The sequence below is a fragment of the Lactuca sativa genome, chromosome 9, assembly GCF_002870075.4.
Source record: "Lactuca sativa cultivar Salinas chromosome 9, Lsat_Salinas_v11, whole genome shotgun sequence".
NCBI classification, from domain to species: Eukaryota; Viridiplantae; Streptophyta; class Magnoliopsida; order Asterales; family Asteraceae; genus Lactuca; species Lactuca sativa.
This window is the reverse complement of record NC_056631.2, coordinates 109,031,554-109,054,410: the sequence shown is the minus strand read 5'-3', so window position 1 is coordinate 109,054,410 and position 22,857 is coordinate 109,031,554. Positions and strand designations below refer to the sequence as shown.

At 34.8% G+C, this 22,857-nt stretch overlaps 1 protein-coding gene across 1 annotated transcript; it reads left to right on the top strand.

Annotated features, from left to right (window-relative positions):
- Window positions 1–5,392: 5,392 nt before the first annotated feature.
- Window positions 5,393–22,016, top strand: LOC128129080 (uncharacterized). The gene is made up of 6 exons (XM_052767774.1): window positions 5,393–5,556; window positions 18,375–18,760; window positions 18,894–19,360; window positions 19,477–20,002; window positions 20,045–20,332; window positions 21,946–22,016. Exons 1-6 carry the CDS (start codon window positions 5,393–5,395, stop codon window positions 22,014–22,016), a joined length of 1,902 nt encoding a protein of 633 aa, XP_052623734.1.
- Window positions 22,017–22,857: the final 841 nt, after the last annotated feature.

Below are 22,857 nucleotides of genomic sequence, written 5' to 3'. Positions count from 1 at the left end.
CTATACATGCTAGATAGAGAGAGAACATACATTACAACTACCACACGCAGAACATTTCAGTACATACAGGCTAGACAGAGAAAGAGTACACTTTTTAGTTAGCACATTCATTACATATACATTCATGCAGTTATGTGAACCATTAGACGGGTCACGGCACTTCCTGCCATGACCATTTTTGTATCCCGAATCTTCTTAATTGGGGAGCATATGAGTTTGCGTATAGATCTATACTGGATTGACTATCCTACACCTGGCTGCTCGCTACAGTGGGACTTGCAAGTCTACGGGTGCCAAATGTCATTTCTTACGGCGTCTTACATCGTCGTTTTACTAGAGTCGGTAGCAGGATACAGGTCGATCACATGTTACTTTGAACACCTTTTGTTTTAAGGCAGTTAGTACAGCGGTAGTCACTTATTACAAATACTATGGTACTATAATATTTTCCCATAACATTCACTTCGTGAATATTCACACGATGCACGGTAATGTAAAAACTATATTTTTTGTAATGATAGTCAGAATTGGGAAAACACACATTCTAACAAGAGACACACGCACAGACACTAGATGCCTTGGTAGAAGGCTATATTTAGTAGGAAACATAGGGTTTTCTAGGAGAGTTCAAACATTTTACAAAACATTGTACAAAACATCTTACAAAACATTGTACAAAACATCTTACAAATGCTTTCAGAAAAAAAACAGACATTAATATACTTATGATCTCACCATCTTTAAGCTAATACTCGCTTTCAAAATAACTTGTATTCTTAGGTCACCAATAGACAGGTATAGGTGCTAGGCTTTTGAGAAGATGAAGTTTGTTCAAGACTCATCTTTTATTTTGATATGTATATTTTGGTGTCTATATAACTTGACAGAACACACATGTATGAAATTATATTATTAATGCAATGGATGATGTTGTTACTTGTTTACTATTATTCATTGTTGTGATACTGTACATGACGTCCTCCGCCCCAGAATGTTTCTGCCATTCATGGTTTTGGAGTGTGACATGTATGATTGATTAGTAAATAATAAATGCATATAAGTCGAAGTTTATCTGTTACTTTTATCCTAAGAGGGTAAAAGCGATATCAGGGCCGCTCGATGATTTGATTTGACTTATGTGTCGGGCCCGGTCAGGACTGAATTGATGTGTTCAATTAAGTTCTATTTCAAATGAATCTGAGATCGAGAAACCAAATGTTGGATAATAAATTCCATAAGTTTGTCTGTATAATATCTAAACAGAGGATTGTATGATCCCTTATCTAAAGGACTGGATACTGATAAGATCAGAGTTTGACAGCGTCTTTGAGAGCTTCAATTGCTAATTGGATTATGTTTGCATATATACTTACTAGACTTATCCAAGTGGGAGACTGTTGGATTAGTGTCTAAGGCTATAACTATATTTGGTAAGTACTTGACCCGGTTATGCATGGTCTTTTTGGGTTGCCTTCACCATAGCAACTTGACAGGATGATTTGTTAAGAGAGAAGAGATATTATTAATATATTAAAAGAATAATAATGTAATTTGATTAATATAAGTCATATATTAATTGAGAATTAATTTTGTGACTTAAAGAGGTTAATTGAATAAAGGGGCATAAACTGTCAAATGTGTGATAGTTGTGTTCTGGGCTATGTATCCTTATGGATATAAGGGTGGATGGATTTTAGGGTTAGGAGACCATAAAATCATCCAAGCCTAATATCTAGGAGGATCTTGGGTTGCTTAGGGCCTAAGTTATTCAATTAGGGTTAAAGGTGAAACCCTAGTAGCTCATTGTATAAATAGATCTGCAAGGCAAGGAACCCTAGGGCCGATTTCTCACCCGCCTATTTCTCCCTCAAGATCTTTCTCTTGCTAGTTGGTGTTTGTAAGCCATTAGAGGAGTGACAATTGTGACTCTAAGCTCCAAGAAGAAGAAGTATCAAGCAAGTAATCCAAGGTATTGTTCTAGATCCGATTTCATATGATTAGACTCAATTTTTTCATTAGATCTAGTATTGTAAGTCTTGGATACAATGCATGTTCAATTAGGGAAACCTAGATCCAAGCAATTAGGGTTTGCATGTGCATATAGGAAAGTTCTTATGGCTCAAACCCATCAATTACTACTCATTATTTCTAGTACAATGAAACATACAAGAGTCAGTCCATACATGTGTTTGTTCAAAACATACTATAACGAGAAACAGAAAGAACATACTATAACGAGAAACAGAAAGAACATATTATAACTAGAAAAAGGGAGGAACATACTATACAAAGAGAACATACAATACACTAGAACAGATAGAGCATACTGTACAAATAAAAGAATAGTATAACATTAATGTGAGCCACTACTTCATGGCATGGTAGTATCTGTTGTGTCACGTTGTGTTACCAGAGTCTCTTGGAGGGAGAGTGTGAATTTGTGTATACATCTATACTGGATTGACCATCCTACACCTTGTTGCTAGCAATAGTGGGACCTATAGGTCTACGGGTGACAAATGTCATACCATTTCGACGTCTTCGAGCATCGTGTTTTCGCTAGGTCGATCAAGCATGCTTACAACCATATCATATTATACCTTCATTAACAATTGGTTTAAGGAAGTTAGTACAATAGTAGTTAATATATACAATACTACAATACATCATTATTTTTCCCATTGCATTCACATTGTGATCTTCTCACATAAACAGTAATGTAAGCTATCTTTTTGGTAATGATAGTCATACTGGGGAAAAACACTCACTTTTACAAACAAACAAACTTTATGAACAGTCGGGTCTTGGTAGAAGGCTACATTTCTAGTAGAAAATATAGGATATTCTAGGTCATACAAACACTTACAAACTTTTACAACAAACAATTGCAAACACTTTCTTCAAACTTATACAAACAATTGACACTAAATACTTATGAACTCACCAGCTTAAATGCTGATCCACTCTTTCAAAATAACTTGTATTCTCAGGTTAACAATAGACAAGTACAAATGACAAGTTTTGAGAAGACGGAGCACTTTCAGACTCATCTTTTATTGTTGAAATATATATTTTTGGTGTCTTACATTTACATTCAGAACATATATGTATAAATTATACTATTAATGCAATGGATGTTGTTGTTGCTTGTTTTACTATTATGCATTGTTATGATATTGTACATGACGTCCTCCGTCCCCAAATGTTTCTGCCAATTCGGTTTGGGGGTGTGACGGATTGGTATCAGAGCATTGTTTATAATGAATCAAGTATATAAACCCATAAAAGATATACAAGCTATAAACACATCGGGATTAAAATACTCTGACCAAGAGTTTATACTTTTAAATAATAAAATATAAAACTAAAGTATACATACATGCATTCATACTAAAATCAGTGTCATACTAGGAGAAAATAAAAGTATTGCGATTGTTGGACAGCAGAAGTAGGCTTGGGAACATATAATCAAATCTGGGAGTGATATAGCATGATCAACTATATATTTCAGAGAAGTGATTAGCATGCGCCTAGGAATGGTTGTGGTGTGAAACAAGTATAAAAACTTACCAGCACTACTACAATGAAAACTTTAGAACAGAACATAAACTTAAAAGTACTATAGGAGTATTTTGTGTACTATAAGAACTTATTTGAGAACTAAAGGGTATTCACTGGTAGATCAATAGTTGTTGAGTGGATACGCTAAGGTTATATGTGACTAAGGTGTCATAGACTTAGAATTTGTGACCTTTGCTTTAGTTCCGGTTTCTTGTTTGGTTGTGGATTTAGAGTTAGGGTCACTTATTTGAAGGTCTATCCTGTTTTAATTTCATATAACTGGTGCACTATGAAAGTATTGAAGTAACCAATAAGGATCATTCTATAATTATCTTCAGTAGTACGTCTATTATCTATCTCTTTTACCCCTATTCTCACATAGATATCATGGCTGGAATCCATCCTCTTGGCGACCCATACTTTCCCAACCAAGGCAATGGGGGATGGCTCGACGCAGAGCCCGAGGAGAATCATGAAATTCCTTTGGATGATGACTTCACTAAGAACTTCCTAGACGATTCTGACTCCGAGCCAGAAGTCATTAATCTGCCCCCAGTGGCTCCTATCCAAATTCCTAACCCTCAACCAGGATTTCAAGGCCCCACCCCTCTGTAGGCAACAAACTTAAATAGACGGAGTCACGAGCAGGGTCAACCCTTACCCTACAACGGTGACCAAATCTTCTACAATTTGATCGAGGGAGGCTCAGTAGATAGAGTCCTACATATCTTGGTTCGTAGGATTGCGCGCAATGAGGAGCAGGGAAGGGTGGCCATCGACCGAGTCATGGAGGTTGATTTTGATGCGGGAGTCAACACCGTTTGCATTCTCCATCTGGAGTCTGCTCAGGGAAGAACCCTAAACCAGAATGCGTCCATGTAGAGACAACTTACTACAACCCAAGCCAAATTCAGCGAACTTCAAGATTGTCAGGAAACATTTGAAAGGCGCATGCGAGACATGGAGCATCGTCTGGAAGAATCAAGGACTCGTTCGAGCGATTCCCGTCTCCATTAGATCCTACTCTACCTTGTCTTTTGGATATATTTTAGGTCTATGCTTAGACTCTAGCATTAATTTCCATTGTAGGTTAAGAACTTTGAACTTTCAGTCTGCTAGGTTCCTATGCTGTCAAAAACTTCTCGTTATACTTTGATGTAAGACCTACATCTAGGTCATTTTTCATGAACTTATTACATCATTAATGCCAATATTATTGACAGAAATCTAATCTTATGGGAAATCTTTATCCAAATGCTTGCATCTTTCTAATGTTAGATCTCTATTCCAAACATACTCTCATCTATTTTGTTGGGCTATGGCGATTTAGCCCATGGACCACTCTTATTATACTCACAATTAAAATCTTACTATCATCGTCGTATTTGTAAACTTTCAGTTGATCGATGCTTCCACAAAGAGTGACAAGGCGTAATCCTCTGATAACTCCAAATCAACCGCCTCCTCCAGAAAACGATCCTGCAGCTCTTCAAGCTGATGTATTTGTGGCTGTTACGGCAGCCTTAGCTCAATTCAGCGCTAGTGGTACCAGGGGGAGTGATGTTGTTGTGCAATCTATTCAAGGTAATGCTCCTGTGCGCATTAGGGAGTGTTTGTATAAGGACTTCACCAACTGTAAGCCCAGGTCCTTTAACGGGACTGGTGGAATCATTTCCCTCTCACAATGGTTCGAGAAGATGAAGTCGATCTTTGAGATCTGCTCCTGTTCGGAAGGGAGCAAGGTTAAATTTTTTGGCTGCACCTTCGCAGACAGAGCCCTGACGTGGTGGAATAGCCATTCAAGTCACTAGCTCTAGTAGTGGCTAATGCTATGGGCTGGGAAGCTCTGAAGGAGCTCATGATTGAAGAAGGTGATGCGTTTATCAGTGATAGTACACTAATAAATTTGGATGAACATAACAATTTCAAGGAAGCCATGGCAGGCTCTGAATCTGCCAAATGGAAAGTGGCTATGGACAGGGAGATTCAATCCATGTATGACAATCAAGTTTGGAACTTGGTTGACAATGTACCGGGTCGTAAGACAGTCGGGTGCAAATTGATCTTCAAGAAGAAGACAGACATGGATGGGAATGTACATACTTATAAAGTCTGATTGGTTGCAAAGGGATTTACTCAAACTTCGAGATTTGACTATGATGTGACCTTCTCACTAGTAGAGAATATTAAGTCTATGAGGGTTATGTTGGCCATTGCGGCATTTCATGATTATGAAATATGGAAAATGGATGTTAAAACTGCTTTCCTTAATGGAAAGTTGGCTGAGGATGTTTACATGAGTCGGCCAAAGGGTTTTGTCGATGCATAGTACCCTAAAAGAGTATGTAAGCTTGAGAAATCCATCTATGAATTGAAACAAGCATCTCGCTGATGGAATCTTTGTTTCAATGAGAAAGTCAAAGAGTTTGGCTTTTCGAGGAGCGAGGATGAGTCCTGTGTATATGTTAAGGCTAGTGGGAGTATAGTTAGTTTTTGGGTATTGTATGTGGATGACATACTACTCATAGTAAATGATATCCCAACATTGCAAGAGGTTAAGTCCTGTCTTGGGAAGTGTTTCCCTACGAAGGACCTTGGAGAAGCTGCCTATATTCTTGGGATAAGGATATTGAGAGACAGGAGTAAGAGACTAATTGGACTTAGTCAAAGTACCTACTTGGATAAGGTGTTGAATAGGCTCAGCATGTCGGATTCCAAGAAAGGTGACTTACCGATCCAGAGTAACGCTAAACTGAGTAAGACTCAGAGCCCGGGTACAGAGGCTGAGATAGCTAAGATGAGTCGAGTGCTGTATGCTTCCACTGTAGGCTCGATCATGTATGTTATGACTTGCATTGGCCCAGATGTGACCTCTTCTTTGAGCATGGTCAGCATATATCAAGGGAATCCTGGCAAGGCTCATTGGACTGCGGTAAAGAACATTCTCAAGTACCTACGAAGGACTAAGGACTGGGTTCTTACCCTTGGTGGGAGTGATGACTTGAGAGTAGTGGGGTATAGTGACGCCAGCTTTCAGATTGACAGGGATAATTTCAGCTCTCAGTCGGGCTGGGTCTTTACCCTAAATGGAGGAGCAATTACTTGGAAAAGTTTCAAGCAGGAGACAGTAGCTGATTCAAATTGAGAATCAGAGTATATAGCATCAAGCGAGGTGGCGAAGGAAGCAATATGGCTGAAGAACGTCATTGGAGACCTTGGAGTTGTACCAACTATAAAGGAGCCTATGAAAATTTCCTGCGATAACGAGAGTGCATTTGCCTTAGCCAAGGAACCAAGGGATCACGGTAGATCCAGGCATATCGACAGAAAATACCACTTCATTAGACATCAAATCGAAGAAGGACTCCTCGTGGCAAAGAGGGTATCATCGGATGAGAACCCAACAGATCCCCTCACGAAGGGACTGTGTAGGGTTAAGCATTTACAGCATGCAAGGCACATTGGGCTAAAGGATGATATTAGTTTTAGTAATTAGATAGCTTCCAAAACTTGTAATAGTTGAAATGTAATTGACATTTGATGTTTAAATAAAAGGTGTTTTATTTACTAGTATAGTACTGTCTTGTGTCAATCATTTACTATTGTTTCATTTTGCATGTTTTGACATCCAGAATAATTATGTTATGGTATATCATGTTATTCAAAGCTATCCACAGTCGATCATACTGTGGAAGTAGGTATTGAAATAAGACTGTCATGAATTGGGTTTGTAGATTTGTCTGAATTGTATTAGACATAGCAATTGTTGCTGCAACATTCATGAGTGCTCATAAGTGCTGAGTATTGGAATTAACCCATTCTCACTTGTATTACTTCATGGAATTTATCTCGAGTGATCGTGAGACGGTAATATCATATAAGTCTTCAAGCCAAGATATATGAATTGTTGACTGTGAGTTGGTTGTGCATTGATAGTATGAAAACGCATTAGTAACTTGATGTTATAAACGTGTTGTTGTGTATAATTTGATGATTAGTTAGTACAAGCATATGAGTCGAAGTTTATCTGTTCATTTTAGTCCTTGGAGGATTAAAAGCGATATATTGGGCCCCTCGATGATTTTGTTTTGACCTATGTGTCGGGCCCGGTCAAAACTCAATTCATGTGTTTGATTAAGTTCTATGTCAAACAAATTGGAAAATCGGGAAACAAACTACTGGACAATAAATACGACGTTGTTCCGTGTATTCTTCCGGCTGATATCTTGAAAAGAGGATTATATGGTCACTTATCTAAAATGGCGCATCATCTTAGTTCTTCAAGACTTTGAAAGAGTTGCGATTGTTGGTCGGATCCTGAAGTCGTACTTGCAGCTATAGTTATTAGACTTATCCAAGTGGGAGACTATTGGATAAGGTGTCTAAGTCCATAACTATATTTGGTATGTACTTGACTCGATTTGGCATGGTCCATTTGGGTTGCATGGCATCGGAACAATTTGGATAGACTTTTGTGAGAAGAGAATATTTATGGCTTATTAATATATTACCAGTTCTAATATATTAATATGAATTATTTAATTAGTATTGATCAATAATTAGTTTGGAATTAATTTTGTGATTAAAAGAGACTAATTAACTAAATGGGGATTGATTTGGTAAATCATTCATTCTTATATAGTGGGATTATGATCCATAGTTCTTCATGATGGGCTAAACCCATGTGGTTACAAATGGATACTCCATGGAGGTTAAAACCCATGGATCATGAGGAATGTCAAAATTCATGAGTTACATGGTGTAACCCTAATATGCACACTATATAAAGAAGCCTCGTGTTAGCAAATCGGCACCTAAGTGATTCTAGTGAGGGCTAGACAATTTTGGTGCTTAATATTCTTCTCTCAAGTTATTCCATTTTGTTGGTGGTGCTGTGTGAAGAATTTGAGGCATCACAGTTGGGGTCCTAGGCTCACAAGGTCTTAAGGAATCCAAGCTACAAGAAAGGTATGTCATTCTACTAAGTTTTGTAATACATATACCCCATAATATGTTAGATAGGATGAAAGCCTTGGAAAAAGAAAGTTTGCATGTATAATAGAGAAAATATAGATCCAAGGTTTCTAGGGTTGCCTGTACACCATAGGAGTGTTAGAATGCTCAAAACCCATCATCAAGTTCCTTATGCTTTGGTTCCAGGATCGATCATGTACGCTTTGACATGTACTCGCTTTGATGTGTCATTTTCTTTAAGCATGGCCAGTTGCTATCCGTGAAATCCTAGTAGAGGTCATTGAACGGCAGTAAAAAATAGGTATGAGCATCGGAACCGACCCGGGAACCGAACCTGGTGGAAAATACGAACCGAACCAGAGTCGGTACCGTTTCCAACTGGTTCTTGCCATGTGTTTGATGTTGGAACCGGTCCTTGAGAAATAGCAATATACGGTTCTGATTTTTGCCGATTCTACCAGTTCACGGGTCCAAAAATCCACAAGAATATTGTCCTGGTCCCAGCCCAATGGGTTCTATCTGGTTTCGGTTCTAGTATCGGTTCCGGTTCCGGTACTAGTTCCAGCCGGTTCCCAAGTCCACTTGCTCATCCCTAGTAAAGAACATTCTCAAGTATCTATGAAGGACATAGGATATTATTCTAGTCATTGGTTGTAGTGATACGTTGAGAGTAACTAGGCATAGTGATGCTAACTTTCTAACAGATAGATACAACTTTCGTTCTCAATATGGTTGGGTATTTGCAATAAATGCAGGAGCGGTTACTTGGAAAAGTTCCAAGCAAGACACATTGGATAATTCTACCTGGGAATTAGAGTACATTGCTACAAGTGAAGCATTAAAGGAGGCAGCATGGTTGAAGAACTTCATTGGAGATTTTGGAGTTGTCCCAACCATTCAGGAACCAATGAAAGTTTTCTATCATAACGAATGAGCGGTTGCTTTGACCAAAGAACCGAGAGATCATGGCAAAATCAATACATATTGACAGAAAGTACCATTATATTAGCCATAGAGTTAAAGAAGGTCATCTCATAGTGAAAAGTGTATCGTCAAAAGAGAATCCTGCAGATCCTCTCACAAAGGCTCTGAGTAGGATTAAGCATAGACAACATGCTAGGAGCATTAAGTTGAGAGATGAAATTAGTTTTAGTAGTTACATGATTAGTTTAAAACTTGTAAACAAATAAATCTAATTGACTTTTGGTGATTACTTGTATTAATCAAAAGTGTAAGGGTTAATGTGCAATTGTTAGACATAGCATGTTTTACTTCCTGAATAGTTTAATTATTAAAATTCCACAGTTTCTCATACTTTAGGAAGTAAGTAGTGAATCAATAATGTCATGATATGGGTTGTAGAATGTATAATGGAGTTAGAAATAACAATTGTATTGCTATAACATTCATGAGTACTTAGAAATGGAGATTTAAGTATTGGATAAACCCACGCTCAGAGAATTACTTCATGGATTATATCACGAGTAATTTTGAGACGATAATATCTTATATTCTTGAAACGGAGATATATGAGTTGTAATTTGAAAGTTGGTTGTGTATTGGTGTTGCATAAACACATTAGTAACATGATATTATAAAATATAGTGTCATGTATGATTTGATGAGTACAGCGCACAAGCATATAAGTCAAAGTTTATTCTTTCCTTTTACCCTAAGGGGAAAAGCGATATCTTTGGGCCTATTGATGATTTGGTGTTGAATTATAGTGTTGGGTCCATCCATGACTGAATTGATATGTTCAATTAGAAGTCTTATATCATCATCACAAATCGGGAAATCGGGGAAACAAAACATGGACAATGAGATTAATTCTAATCCACATCTCATATATGTACGATATCTAGAAGAATGGAGGAATATTTGATCACTTATCTTGGCACAAATTTCTGTTTAGTTTAGAGTTTGGCAGCTGCTATGGAAGCACTCTTTGCTGTTTATTTTAGAATTTATACTGGTAATTTCAGTTATAGAGGCTATTGGATTAGGTGTCCCAGCCAATAACTGAACTGGTATAATCTTTAACTATTAGCAAGGTCCTTTTAGGTTGCCCTCAAACCTAGTAATTGAACAGTTTAACTTTTAGAGAGAGATAAAGAGAGAAAAAGAGAGAGAGAGAGAGAGAGAGAGAGAGGGAGAGAGAGAGAGAGAGAGTGTGTGTGTGTGTGTGTGTGTGTGTGTGAGTGAGTCAGTGAGTGAGTGGGTGAGAGTGAGAGAGAGAGAGAGAGACGATGACAGACTGATTTATTGATTTATTATATGATTAATAAATATCAATAAATGAATTTATTAATATGATATGAAAATAATAGACTAATTAGAAATAGTAATATTTAATTGATAATTAATCATAAATTAATTAGAATTAATTTTGGGATTAATTGTATTAATCAAAAGTGCAAGGGTTAAAGTGCAATTGTTCAATAGTTGAACAAGAAAATGTCCAGAGCCTTCCTTGGAAGGAGGTAGACGATTTCTAGGATATTCCAGGGTATCTGGAATATTCCTTGCAGATAAATAGGAAGCTGGATAATTACGAATTTGAATTAGTATTACATAATTCGAATTATGGTTATTTAGGTCTCCAAGGTTCATTATAAAGGCACCATTGACCTACACTTTTCGACTACTTCTTTTCTAAGAGCCATATCTGAAAATTGATCCTCTCTCCTCTCTCAAAAGCTTCTTGTTGCTAGTGTTCGATGTGAACCATCAGTGGCACGATACTTGTGGTGCTAGCTTCCAAGTTACTGAAGAAAGGATTCTTTTTTGGTAACTACAACAATCAATAAGGTATGTAAACCTTAACCTTTATATTGATTTATATAACTATATAGTGTGTTCCTAGGGTTTGTGTTGTTCGATAGAATGTTACATCAATAGTGTTATGACTTAAATCTTTACGTTGCTTGTACCCTTAAGTGTTAAGGATTTATCCGCATTAATACATGTAAAACCTATCAGCTTCATCAGTGTAAAATTTGGTCATGTGGAAAAAAAAGAGTGAAGTGTCTTTAGTCTCAAGTTATTTTGGTTTTTGTTCTAAGTTCTTTTTAGGTCATCTATATATTTCCATTTGTTTATAATGTTAAATCTTTTTATGACGCGAGGTCAAGTAAGGTTAAAGTGTGCGGAGATTTGATAGATTTCATTTTACGCCTCTTTTAGGTAGTGTTTATTAGCATTTAGCATCATATTTTACATATTTTCATGTGATTAGTTTAAATAATGTTCAGCTCATGTTTATCGTCAGAATTCTCGTACTACTAGCATATTTATTTTGATTTTAGATAATTTAAATATAGAAGTAATTTGGGAGCAACTGGATGCATATTTGGAGCTTAAATGTAGTTGGAACTGAAGAGGGATGATGGCGAATGACTTGGAATTTTTAAATCAGAATAATCATGAACAAAACGTGTCGAAAAGCCAAAAATGCAATCACATTTTTAGACTTTTGCAATCGCACAAACTGATCGAGGATTTACAAGGTCAAAAAGTATCATCTGGGAAAAAGATATGAAAAATGCGATCATATGGGAAAAAATCTGATCATAGAAATGATAGCTTTTTTGTGTCAAGGTTCAAAAAAGGTCAAAAATAGCATCATACTTAATTAAACATCAAATTAGGAAAATTTTAAAAAAAATGTGATCAAATTTTAGGTATTTGCGATCAAATTTTTCTTTATCTTGCTCCAGAAGTTACCTGCATGCATATAAATACAACCCTTTGATCAGTTCGAAGCCCAATCAATTCCTGAATCTCTAAATGACGAAAAAACAATTTTTGAGGCAATTTCTCTCTAATTTAAGATATTTCTGAAGATCTGAAGACTGTGGATCGTGTCCTACATTTAGTTTAGTAAGATCTAGTAGTTTAATGTTTCTTTTTACTAGTTTTTATCAGATTTTAGCCATGTCTGACTAAAACCCTAGTTTTCTGTTCTGGAAAAGATTAGTATTTTTAATGTGATCAGTTATCAAATTTGTTTTTCATGATGTGCTTTTATCTAGTTGCTTTAGTTTAAGCTTAATGAATGTTTGATTTTTAATTCTTGTTAGTCTGATCACTTAGTTAGGGTTTAATCAATCTAGTTAATTAGTTAATAGAATTCGTAATTGTTCTTGTAAACTGGTAATAAGTAACAAGTATCAGATTGATTCTATGTTGGGATTTAACTCTGATATAAACTGAAATTTCATACCTTTATGCTTTCGATCTTGTAAGAAGTATTGGGTATTGTTGGTAATTCAAGTTCACCCTACACTAGACCTTTTATAATAGGTTATACCATATGATACTATCTATATGACTGCTTTATATCCCGATCTTTGGATATATAGATCCTCACCTCTGATCCCTTGTAGTGTCACCTGCTTATTCAAGGATCATCTGAGATGCTCTTGACTTTGGCTTCGGAGGCTCGTTTTCTTTTGTAGCTTCGTTTTTCGTTGGGAAGTTCTTAGAAATATGCCCATCATTTCCACATTCATAACACTTCTTGTTGTCAAATGTACAATCTCTGGAATAGTGGTCGGTCCCACCACAATTAGAGCCAGTCACTTCCCCATCACATCTCCCGAGGTGCTTCTTCTTGCACTTCTCACACCACTTGGTTCCACCACCACCTCAATACTTTTGGTCATCTCAGTTGGGCTTCATGAATCTTCCTTTCTTATCAGATCTTGAGGATACATCAATCTTCCTTTTCTTGCCAACTTCAACCTTTTGGTGGTTTTGCCTTTGATCATTTCTAGATAGCTTCCTCAAGAGTATGTGCCTGGCCTATTGGCACAGTAGGTCCGTCCTTATTTTGTTGAAGTAAATGCCTTGTCTCTTCTATTTGACGATCCAACATCATATGCATCATCGCTTGTACTTCTCCCATTGTGATTGGATCAGGTGCAGCTGTTAATTCTGGTGCACGCTTAATCACTTGTGGCTCAGGTTGATGGTTACCGTTTCCAAGTCCGCTTCGAGTTCTCACTGTTAGATTAGGTGTCTAAGCCCATAATTGGTATGTACTTGACCTGATAATAACATGGTCCATTTCGTATTGCCTTCACCAGAACAATTTGATAGATGGATATTTGAGTAAGAGGTTATTAGTGATTTATTAATATATTATAAGTAAAATACATTAATTAAGAAATCATATTATTTAATTAGTACTGATCAAGAATTAATTTGGAATTAATTTAGTGATCAAAAGAGACTAACTGAATTAATAGGAACAGATTATGTAAATCAAGTAAAACATATGGATTGGGCTAACGATCCATGATTGATTTGTGATGGGCTATGCTTATGGGTTAATCCATGAAGTGATAATCCAAATCAATTGCATGGATCATAAGCTTAATTGTAAGATTAGGGTTACACATGACTCTTGAAATTCTACACTATAAATATGTAACCCTATGCACTGAAATCGGTTGACTGCCACCTTGCATTTCAAGAAGAGAATCTGATTTCTAGTCTCCTAAACCTCTCTCATATTCATCTAGTTGTTTATTGGTGTTTGTGACTTGTTTGAGGCACAACACTTGGGGTGCTAAGCTTACTTAAGGACAAAGTCCTACTAGTTGCATCAAGAGGTATTCTTCTAACTTGTGTTATGATTCATATGTCAAATTTTGTATGCTAGTTTAGGCTTCTTGCTTTGGAACCCAATGTTGCATGTATAATTAGACAAAACTTAGATCCAAAGCATTAGGGTTGTATGTGCACCATAGGGATGTTAGAGTACACAAAACCCAACATTCACCATATCGATCTATACACCAAATCAGATATTCAGAGTGCTGTGACGAGAATTAAGATAGGGAAAGCTTTATTTACGATAGACGTATAAATCTCCTTATCACTCCGAAAAGTTACATGACAGTTCTAATACCGTAATTAAACATTTAGAAATTTGAACACATAAAGTTTTCAGATCCGGTCGGCAATAGACTATAGATTCGATCAAATAATAGCATATAAGGCATCTTTATAGCTATAACATAATTCATTTAGCGCATAAAAGCAATTTAGGCATCTTTTCTAAAATAAGCTAGTGCTTGTGTCTATTCAGGTGTACTACCTAATATAGTGGACACACTCCTCACGATCATCACTTAGCATTCTAAGTTTAAGTCTAGAAATAAATCCTTCTTCCTAGTTCACTTAAACTAATGCTCTGATACCAACTGTGACATCCCCAAATTCACGGTTATTTTAAAATTTTTATTTATACTTATTTGAAAATCAGAATATTCATTTTTAAGAATAATATTGCGGAACTTGTTCCCAGAAAACATGATAAATATATTATCAAAGCATTTCCAAAGAAATGTATTTTATTTATATTAAAACTTTCGGATGTCATTGTCAATACATAAACATAAGCATGAACAAACCTTATTTACACTAACGATTTACATCTCCTTTAATCTCTCAGTGTAACGTAGCTTCGTACCGATACATGTGACACAAATAAACTAAGTGGGTCAAGTTAGGAAACCTGGTGAGTACATAGGGTTTTCAACCCACAATAATATAATTATTATGTTTCATCATCAAACAATTAACACGATTACCCATCCCGGTTATCTTCCTTATTCATAAGTATCTTCCCTAAGAATCATCTATTCCTCAGTATTATTCCTAAGGATTGTCCTAAGGAATAGGCACGAAGTCCATCGCTGCCAGGGTTTATTTAACAGGCACTAAGTCCATATCTGCCAATGTTTGTTTGTGAGGCACTAAATCCATAGTTGCCAACGTTTATTTCTAAGGAACTAAATCCATAGCTACCAACGTTCATTTGTAAGGCACTAAATCCATAGTTGTCAGGGTTTATCTCTTTTATTGACGGTATTATTTTAGGGAGTCTACCCACAATACATGTCAATGGGTTTTTAGAGTACATCTAGTGAACACATCGTTCACAACACCTATAGGTTGTGAGCCTACTAATGTTCCAATGGATTGGCTAGAATAGTCTGTGGTTGTCATCTATATTATGCTAGATGATTGGGCCATCACTTGGTTTATCGCTTCTCATCATCTTTGACCTGTCATATCTATATCATCTTTCATCTCTCATCATTCATCTCAACTTTCAACTATCATCTCATCTTTAATCTACCCATCTTTACCCATCATAATTATAGGTATAAAATACATATACAGTTTAAATCGAATAAAACATGTATATGTTATTCATCCAACATAGATATCAGAACATAGATAATATGCACACATAGCATGTAATTTATATTAAATACTTCATATCCATATGTAAGATAAAAGTAACTATGCACTCACTTGTTAAAGTGATGATTCCAAACTCGGGCAGCGCTTAGCTTCTAACAATTCTATTTTCGTTCGACGAAACCTAGTATCATCACCGCTATATTTTACTATAATATGTATTGCGACTATTTATGAGAAATATTGTTTTATAAGTGATAAACAATACTTTTCAACCACTATGTATAGACAGGGCCAGACATGAAACACCGAAGGAAATGACCATTTTGGCATTATCACACTTCTAAAATCCAACAAATCTATGCGGCCCTACAAACCAAATTCCACATACCACGATCAGTTAAAAGATATTATAATAACACTTTTTATAATATATTTTATGATACATATATATATTTTATAGGTTTATTTAAACATAAGTTATACTTAAAATAGGGTAAGAATAACTCACTTACTAGGAGGTTTGGCTAGGAATCGGACTCTATGGGGGCAGCACTTCCGAGCTGAAAGATCTTCTTCTCGGAGCCTTCTGGCGCTCCGGGACTCGCCTCTAGCACTTAGAAAGTAATAGGGAATGGGAAAGAGAGTTTGGGAGTATTGAGAGAGAAAGAATGGGAAAGGTGTGAAGAAATGGGGTGAATTACACCTCTATTTATAGCCTAGAAATGGCCAACATGGCGTGTTCTGATCCCCAACACATCGTGTTGAGGTGCCAAGTGTCACCATCTAGTGGCAAGGCGTGGGGAAGAAGCAATGGCTCAGATCGTGCCATGTGTCACTCGCAGATTACTCCAAAAACTAATTATCTTCTAAATTTCATAACTTTTTCTTACGACCTCCATTTTTGACATTCTTTATATCCACACATAGGTACTGATAGGATCTACAACTTTTGTTTAGACTCCATCGGATAATTTTGAGTTTATTTTTAAATATATATTTTAACAGCCTTAGACAGTTAAAATCAATTAAAAATTCATAACTTTGTCATCCGAAGTCCATTTTCGAATGTCATTATATCGTTGAGCTCCTATTAATGATATATTCAATTCTTATTTAGGTTGTATCAGCTAAAAATCGATCTATCTAAAATTCGATTTCTGGGTTGTGCACTCCTATGCTAAATCTTAGAAAAATCATAACTTCCTCATACGAAGTCAGATATGGACGTTCTTTTTATGTGTGCTCTTGGTTTAACGTATACTACGACTATCTTTTAGATCACTAAGGCTAAAAAGTATCTTATCCTAAACTCACTTTTTATGATTCCCGGTGTCGTGTTGATTTTACCATAAAACTTCGACAGGTCATAACTTCTTCGTTATAACTCGGATTTCAGCATTCTTTATATGTATAGAACCCTTGTGACATATATTATAACTTATTTAAGATGATTTATTCTAAATAATATTCTATCAAAAATTCATTTTTAACGCTTATTATCTCTAAATTAACTAGCCCGAATTTGCGGGTGTTACAATCATTTACTATAACCAAGCAGTAAGTTTATTACTTGCTTAAATCATGCGCGATAGCACTTTTAACATTTAGATTGCAAGCAATATCATTTGGTGTTCAACTTTAGGTAACACGCGTTAGATGTGTAGCTCTCAACACATAAGTGGAACAACTTTCGTTTTGACTACATACGGCTCTTCCACAGTTCATAGCATAGAACAACATTTAACCACATCAAATTATAGAATTCCATACACTTTATTTTGACTATGTATTTCATATATTAAGGATAAAAATATAGTACATTTTATCAAGTATCACTCATGATAGAGATCCATGAGGTGATTTTAATGTGGTTCATGTCTAATACTTGTTCCCAAACAAATACATATGAATCTTGGTTACAACGTATTGCCCACTTTCATCTTATGAAAGTCAACCAATCCAATTCATATTAGTCTTACTTCGTAATTTCTCCCACAATTATGACTAACTATGATGTTTTAGAATAATTTCACTATTAATGGATTATACATGTTTGTATAATACATAACAAATATTTATTTGAAGAGCATAACCCCTATATCAAAACAATACAATAGTTATTGCCACAATGTTCTAATATCCAAATACTAAATCTAAATCAAATCTCATTTCTAGAATAACAAAGTCCTATAGCTAAATTGTGACCTCTTATGCTTAGTGTACATGAAGGACTTTATTAATGGGTCTGACTATATTTTATTTTATGGATTTTGCAATTACGATCATCTCCATAATTAATTTTATTCTAATTATAGTTAGATATCTTGGAGAGTAAGAGTGATACAAGTTCTAATATCACATAGAGTTTCTTAGCTTGAGAAAGTATACTCTTGAACTCACAAAAATTTTCTATGTGATCATTGAATGGAAGGAATCAAATTAGTTTTTCAATAAACTCATTCATCAAATTATGTTTGATTCCAGTTTCTCAAGTAGCAGTGTATTCTGATTCCATAGTAGACTGTACAATTATGCTTTGCATGGGCCACATTCTTTAGTCTTAATGAAGTCAAAGCCTGATTATCTATACTACATTATAAATGGAATCGTAAGGATAGGTTTTGGAAGCCTAGGGAAGTAGGAAAGTGCATTGGTAGAATTCATTCGGTTTCACCTAATCTAGAGGAAGCTTATTTCTTAAGGATTCTTTTAAATAAAGTGAAAGGTCCAAGATCATTTGAAGAGATTCGCACAGTAAATGGTGAAGAATGTTTGTCTTTTAGAGATGCTTGTTATGCTCTTGGGCTCTTGGATGATGACAAAGAATACATCGATGCAATTAAAGAAGCAAGTCATTATGGATCTGGTTTTTATCTACGATTCGTATTTGCCACATTGTTGATGTCTAACAGTATGTCTAAACCAGAAGTTGTTTGGGAAAATACATGGAAGTATTTGGCAGATGGAATTCTTTATAATCAACGACAGAGATTAAAGTTATCAGGTATTAAAATTTTATTATTATTATTTATTTAAAAATTAAATTATTTATTTTCTAACATGCATTTGATAAAATTTTAATTATAAGTAAATATTGTTAATAATATATGTAATTAATTTAATATTTTGTCCTCCAGGCTTAACTCTTAGTGAAGATCGGCTTATGAACTTAACTCTGTACGAGATAGAACAGATTTTACTTCGTAACAACAACACTCTCAAAAATTATAAAAACATGTCTTACCCGGACGTTGATTCTGTTTCTTCTTCAAACAATCGACTTATCACCGAGGAGCTAAATTATGACATTTCCATTATAAAGACTGAGTTTGACCGTATGTTTCTTGCATTAACAAATGAGCAACGTGACATTTTCCTTGATATCATGGGTGCAGTTAAAAAAAATAAAGGAGGTGTCTTCTTTGTTTATGGTTATGGTGGAACAGGTAAAACTTTTTTATGGAAGACAATATCTACAGCAATTAGATGTGATGGTCATATCGTTTTAAATGTTGCTTCAAGTGGAATTGCTTCGTTATTATTTCCCGGAGGTAGAACAGCCCACTTTCGATTTATAATTCCATTTGAACTTACTGAGGATTTTGTATGTAAAATAAATCGAAGTAGTGAGCTCGCTAGCTTATTGAGAAAAACATCTTTGATAATTTGGGATGAAGCACCTATGGTCTATAAGCATGCATTTGAAGCTTTAGATCGAAGTTAGATGTATTGAGGTCTGAATATTCTACCGAGTCGAATATTCCATTTGGAGGGAAAGTTATTGTTTTTGGAGGAGATTTCAGACAAATTTTGCCTGTTATTCCGGGTGGCAGCAGACAAAACATTGTTAATGCTTCTTTAAGTTCTTCATATTTATGGCAACATTGCAAAATCCATAAGTTAACAAAAAACATGAGGCTAACGGTTGGAAGGGATCAGTCTGCTGTAGAAAAAATAAGAGATTTTGCAGAACGGCTATTGGATATAGGAGAAGGCAAACTTGGTGGTCAGAATGACGGTGAAACGGTTATTGATATTCCGGATGATATTCTCATTAGTGATTCAAATGATCCTATAGGTTCATTAATTGAGTTTGTATATCCTTCGATTTTGGATAATTACAACAATACAAGTTATTTTCAAGAAAGAGCAATACTAGCTCCAAAGAATGAAGTGGTTCAGGAAATAAATGATCGTTTGCTATTGAAGTTTCCAGGTGATGAGGTTGAATATTTAAGTTCAGATAGTATATGCTAATCTGAATTTGTCCATGATCATTTTGATGCAGATTTATACTCACCTGATGTTTTAAATGGTCTCAAAGTTTCGGGTCTACCAAATCATAAGTTAGTTTTAAAAATCGGTGTTCCGATTATGTTACTAAGAAATATTCATCAAAAAAATGGCTTATGTAATGGAACAAGACTCCAAGTGATATCATTGGGCAAACGTGTTATCGAGGCACGTATCTTATCTGGAACTAATATTGGAAATCGGACTTTTATTCCAAGAATGTCTTTAACGCCATCAGAAAAAAAATTCATTCAAATTCAAAAGAAGATAGTTTCCATTAGCTGTATGTTTTGGTATGACTATTAATAAGAGTCAAGGACAGTCGTTATCCAAGGTTGGCTTGTACCTCAAAGATCCTGTTTTTTCACATGGGCAATTATATGTTGCCTTATCTAGGGTTCAAAGTAGAGAGGGATTAAAATTGTTAATTTTAAATAAGGATGGTAAGCTAACCAATAAAACTTTCAATGTTGTTTATAAGGAAGTTTTTGGTAATTTATAATCAATTATTTTGTATCATCTTTTATTTATTTTTAGTATTAATTAATTAAATTATATAACTTGATTTAATTATATTAATATATTGTATTTGATTTATTAATGTTAATTAACTTATAATATTTTATTGTTTTTGCTTTATTCATGTTAATTACATTACTTTAAATAAAATTTTATAATTAAAAATTCATTATTGCTTAAAATTTATAAATTTTAAATAATGACAATCTTAATAAAATAAATATACTATTATTATGTATTTATCATTTTTTCTTAACTATGGTATCTTCCTTTATTATATAATCAAAATTATAATTCTATTTAAATTAATCAACCGTGGGTCCCACGGGTTTTACACCTAGTTATCTATACTACATTATAAATGAAATCTTATTCCTTCTAAAAATAGGTTCAATATAATGATAATATTTTTTAAAACGTTCAAATCGCTAAGCTTAAAGTACAACCAATTATAAATAAATTAATTTTAAATTTTTAAATACAATTGCTTTGATTTAAAATATACGTGTGAATTTTAAAATATAGGCAAATTGTACAAAATATGAAATCGTATGTACAATTTTTTAATACATTGATACTTTATCTATCTCAGAAGCTTTTGACTTAGCCCTCCTTAATCCCAGATTGAGTATGTTGACTCCAAATCCATCGGAAAATATTTCTCTCTCTAAACCTCTACGATCCCTAAAAATACCCACCATCAGCCGCACCCTCACAGCCAGTCGCCACAATACGCTGCCCACCATCTCTATCATCATCGTACTTCCTAGATGGTCTATGTTTGTGTGTGTTTTAGCGCTGAACGAAAAAGGGGGATGAAAGGAAATAGAGAGTGTACATATGGAGATGACGGTTTTTGATTTTGAGTTTTGTTGTAATAGCGGAGGATGTATTTTAAAGAAGAATGACGTATATGTTCCAAGAGTAAATGGTTTGGATTTGTCTGCTTCTTTGTCACACCATATACCATGGGACCACTCTTTTCAAGTACACATGCACCCATAGCTATTTCTCATAGTCTAAGTATGAGACCTATATCCAAAAGGTGGGCTTTGTTTCTTTTGGAAAATCTCATTTTAAGTTTTTATTTTAATTTTCATTTTAATTTGATTTCTTTAGTTTGTGAGAGATAGGAAAGCAAGATTCATGCTATCATGGTGCCTATAACCGTAAGATTTTATGTATTGTTTTGCAGATTTGGCAACCATTATGCCCTAACCATGTTTTCGGTCCCCTAAGGTAAAACTCAGATCTTCTTCTTCTTTTCATATTGTGGTTCCTCTTTTTAAAACTCAAATATCGACTCTAAATACTTTATTTTTGTAAATTCTCCTATTGTAAAAAGTATGTATTACAATGCATTTTTTTTTATTTTAGGGGAAGCTACCTATCATCAAATAATGGTCGAGATGTTAAAAGGAAGTGATAGATTTGCTGGAATCACTTGAAATCATATTATTCAATTCCTCAGCATTGTTCAGTAAGCTTTTCTTGAAGCCTAATTCTTGTATTTAAATAACCAAAAGCAGTATAAGTATTTTGTGTTGTGATTGAACTACTATGTTTTTCATGTACAATCGAAATGTTTTTTTTTTTTTTGTTTGATCTAGTGTTAGTTTTGACACAATAAGGATTCGGTCTATGTATTGTTCATGGTATGCATTAATGCATTTGTGATGTATGATTTTTCATGATTCTTGAATTGCAAGAAAATGCACCTTATGTATGAATCTGATATAGCAAACCTGATGAAGCATTTTATGGATTTTAGTATAGTTGTAAGCTTAGTTGTAAACATGAGGTAGCGGATGCATACAAGGTGATGGATAAGAATCCCCAGCCAAAGTGCATCTCAATTTGCCAGTTTAGCTAATTGATGATTAAAAGCCTTCTACAAATGTGCTAAAAATGTATCTTCCCAACTAGGCCCTTATGGTGTATTATTATTCTATTTTCCTTAACCATTTCAGTTACATGATTTTGTCATTCTAATGACTTTTAGTTAAATATTTCCCAAGAGTTTACGTATTATCATTTTTTGTAATTTTTTATCATTGTCATGTCTAATAAATAAAGCATAGTTGCTTTGCTTTTAGCATGCTAACATTATCGCTTTTGATATTATTACCTTTGATCGACTTGATGTTATTTGAAATTGTATTTTGAGAAAGATGCTTGATTTATGATGTTTCTTGAGTGTATTATATTTTGGTCCTTAAACAAAAAAAAGCATAACACTTGATTCTTTATCTATAGATTAGAGAAATGGATGAGGTGATGCTGATACGT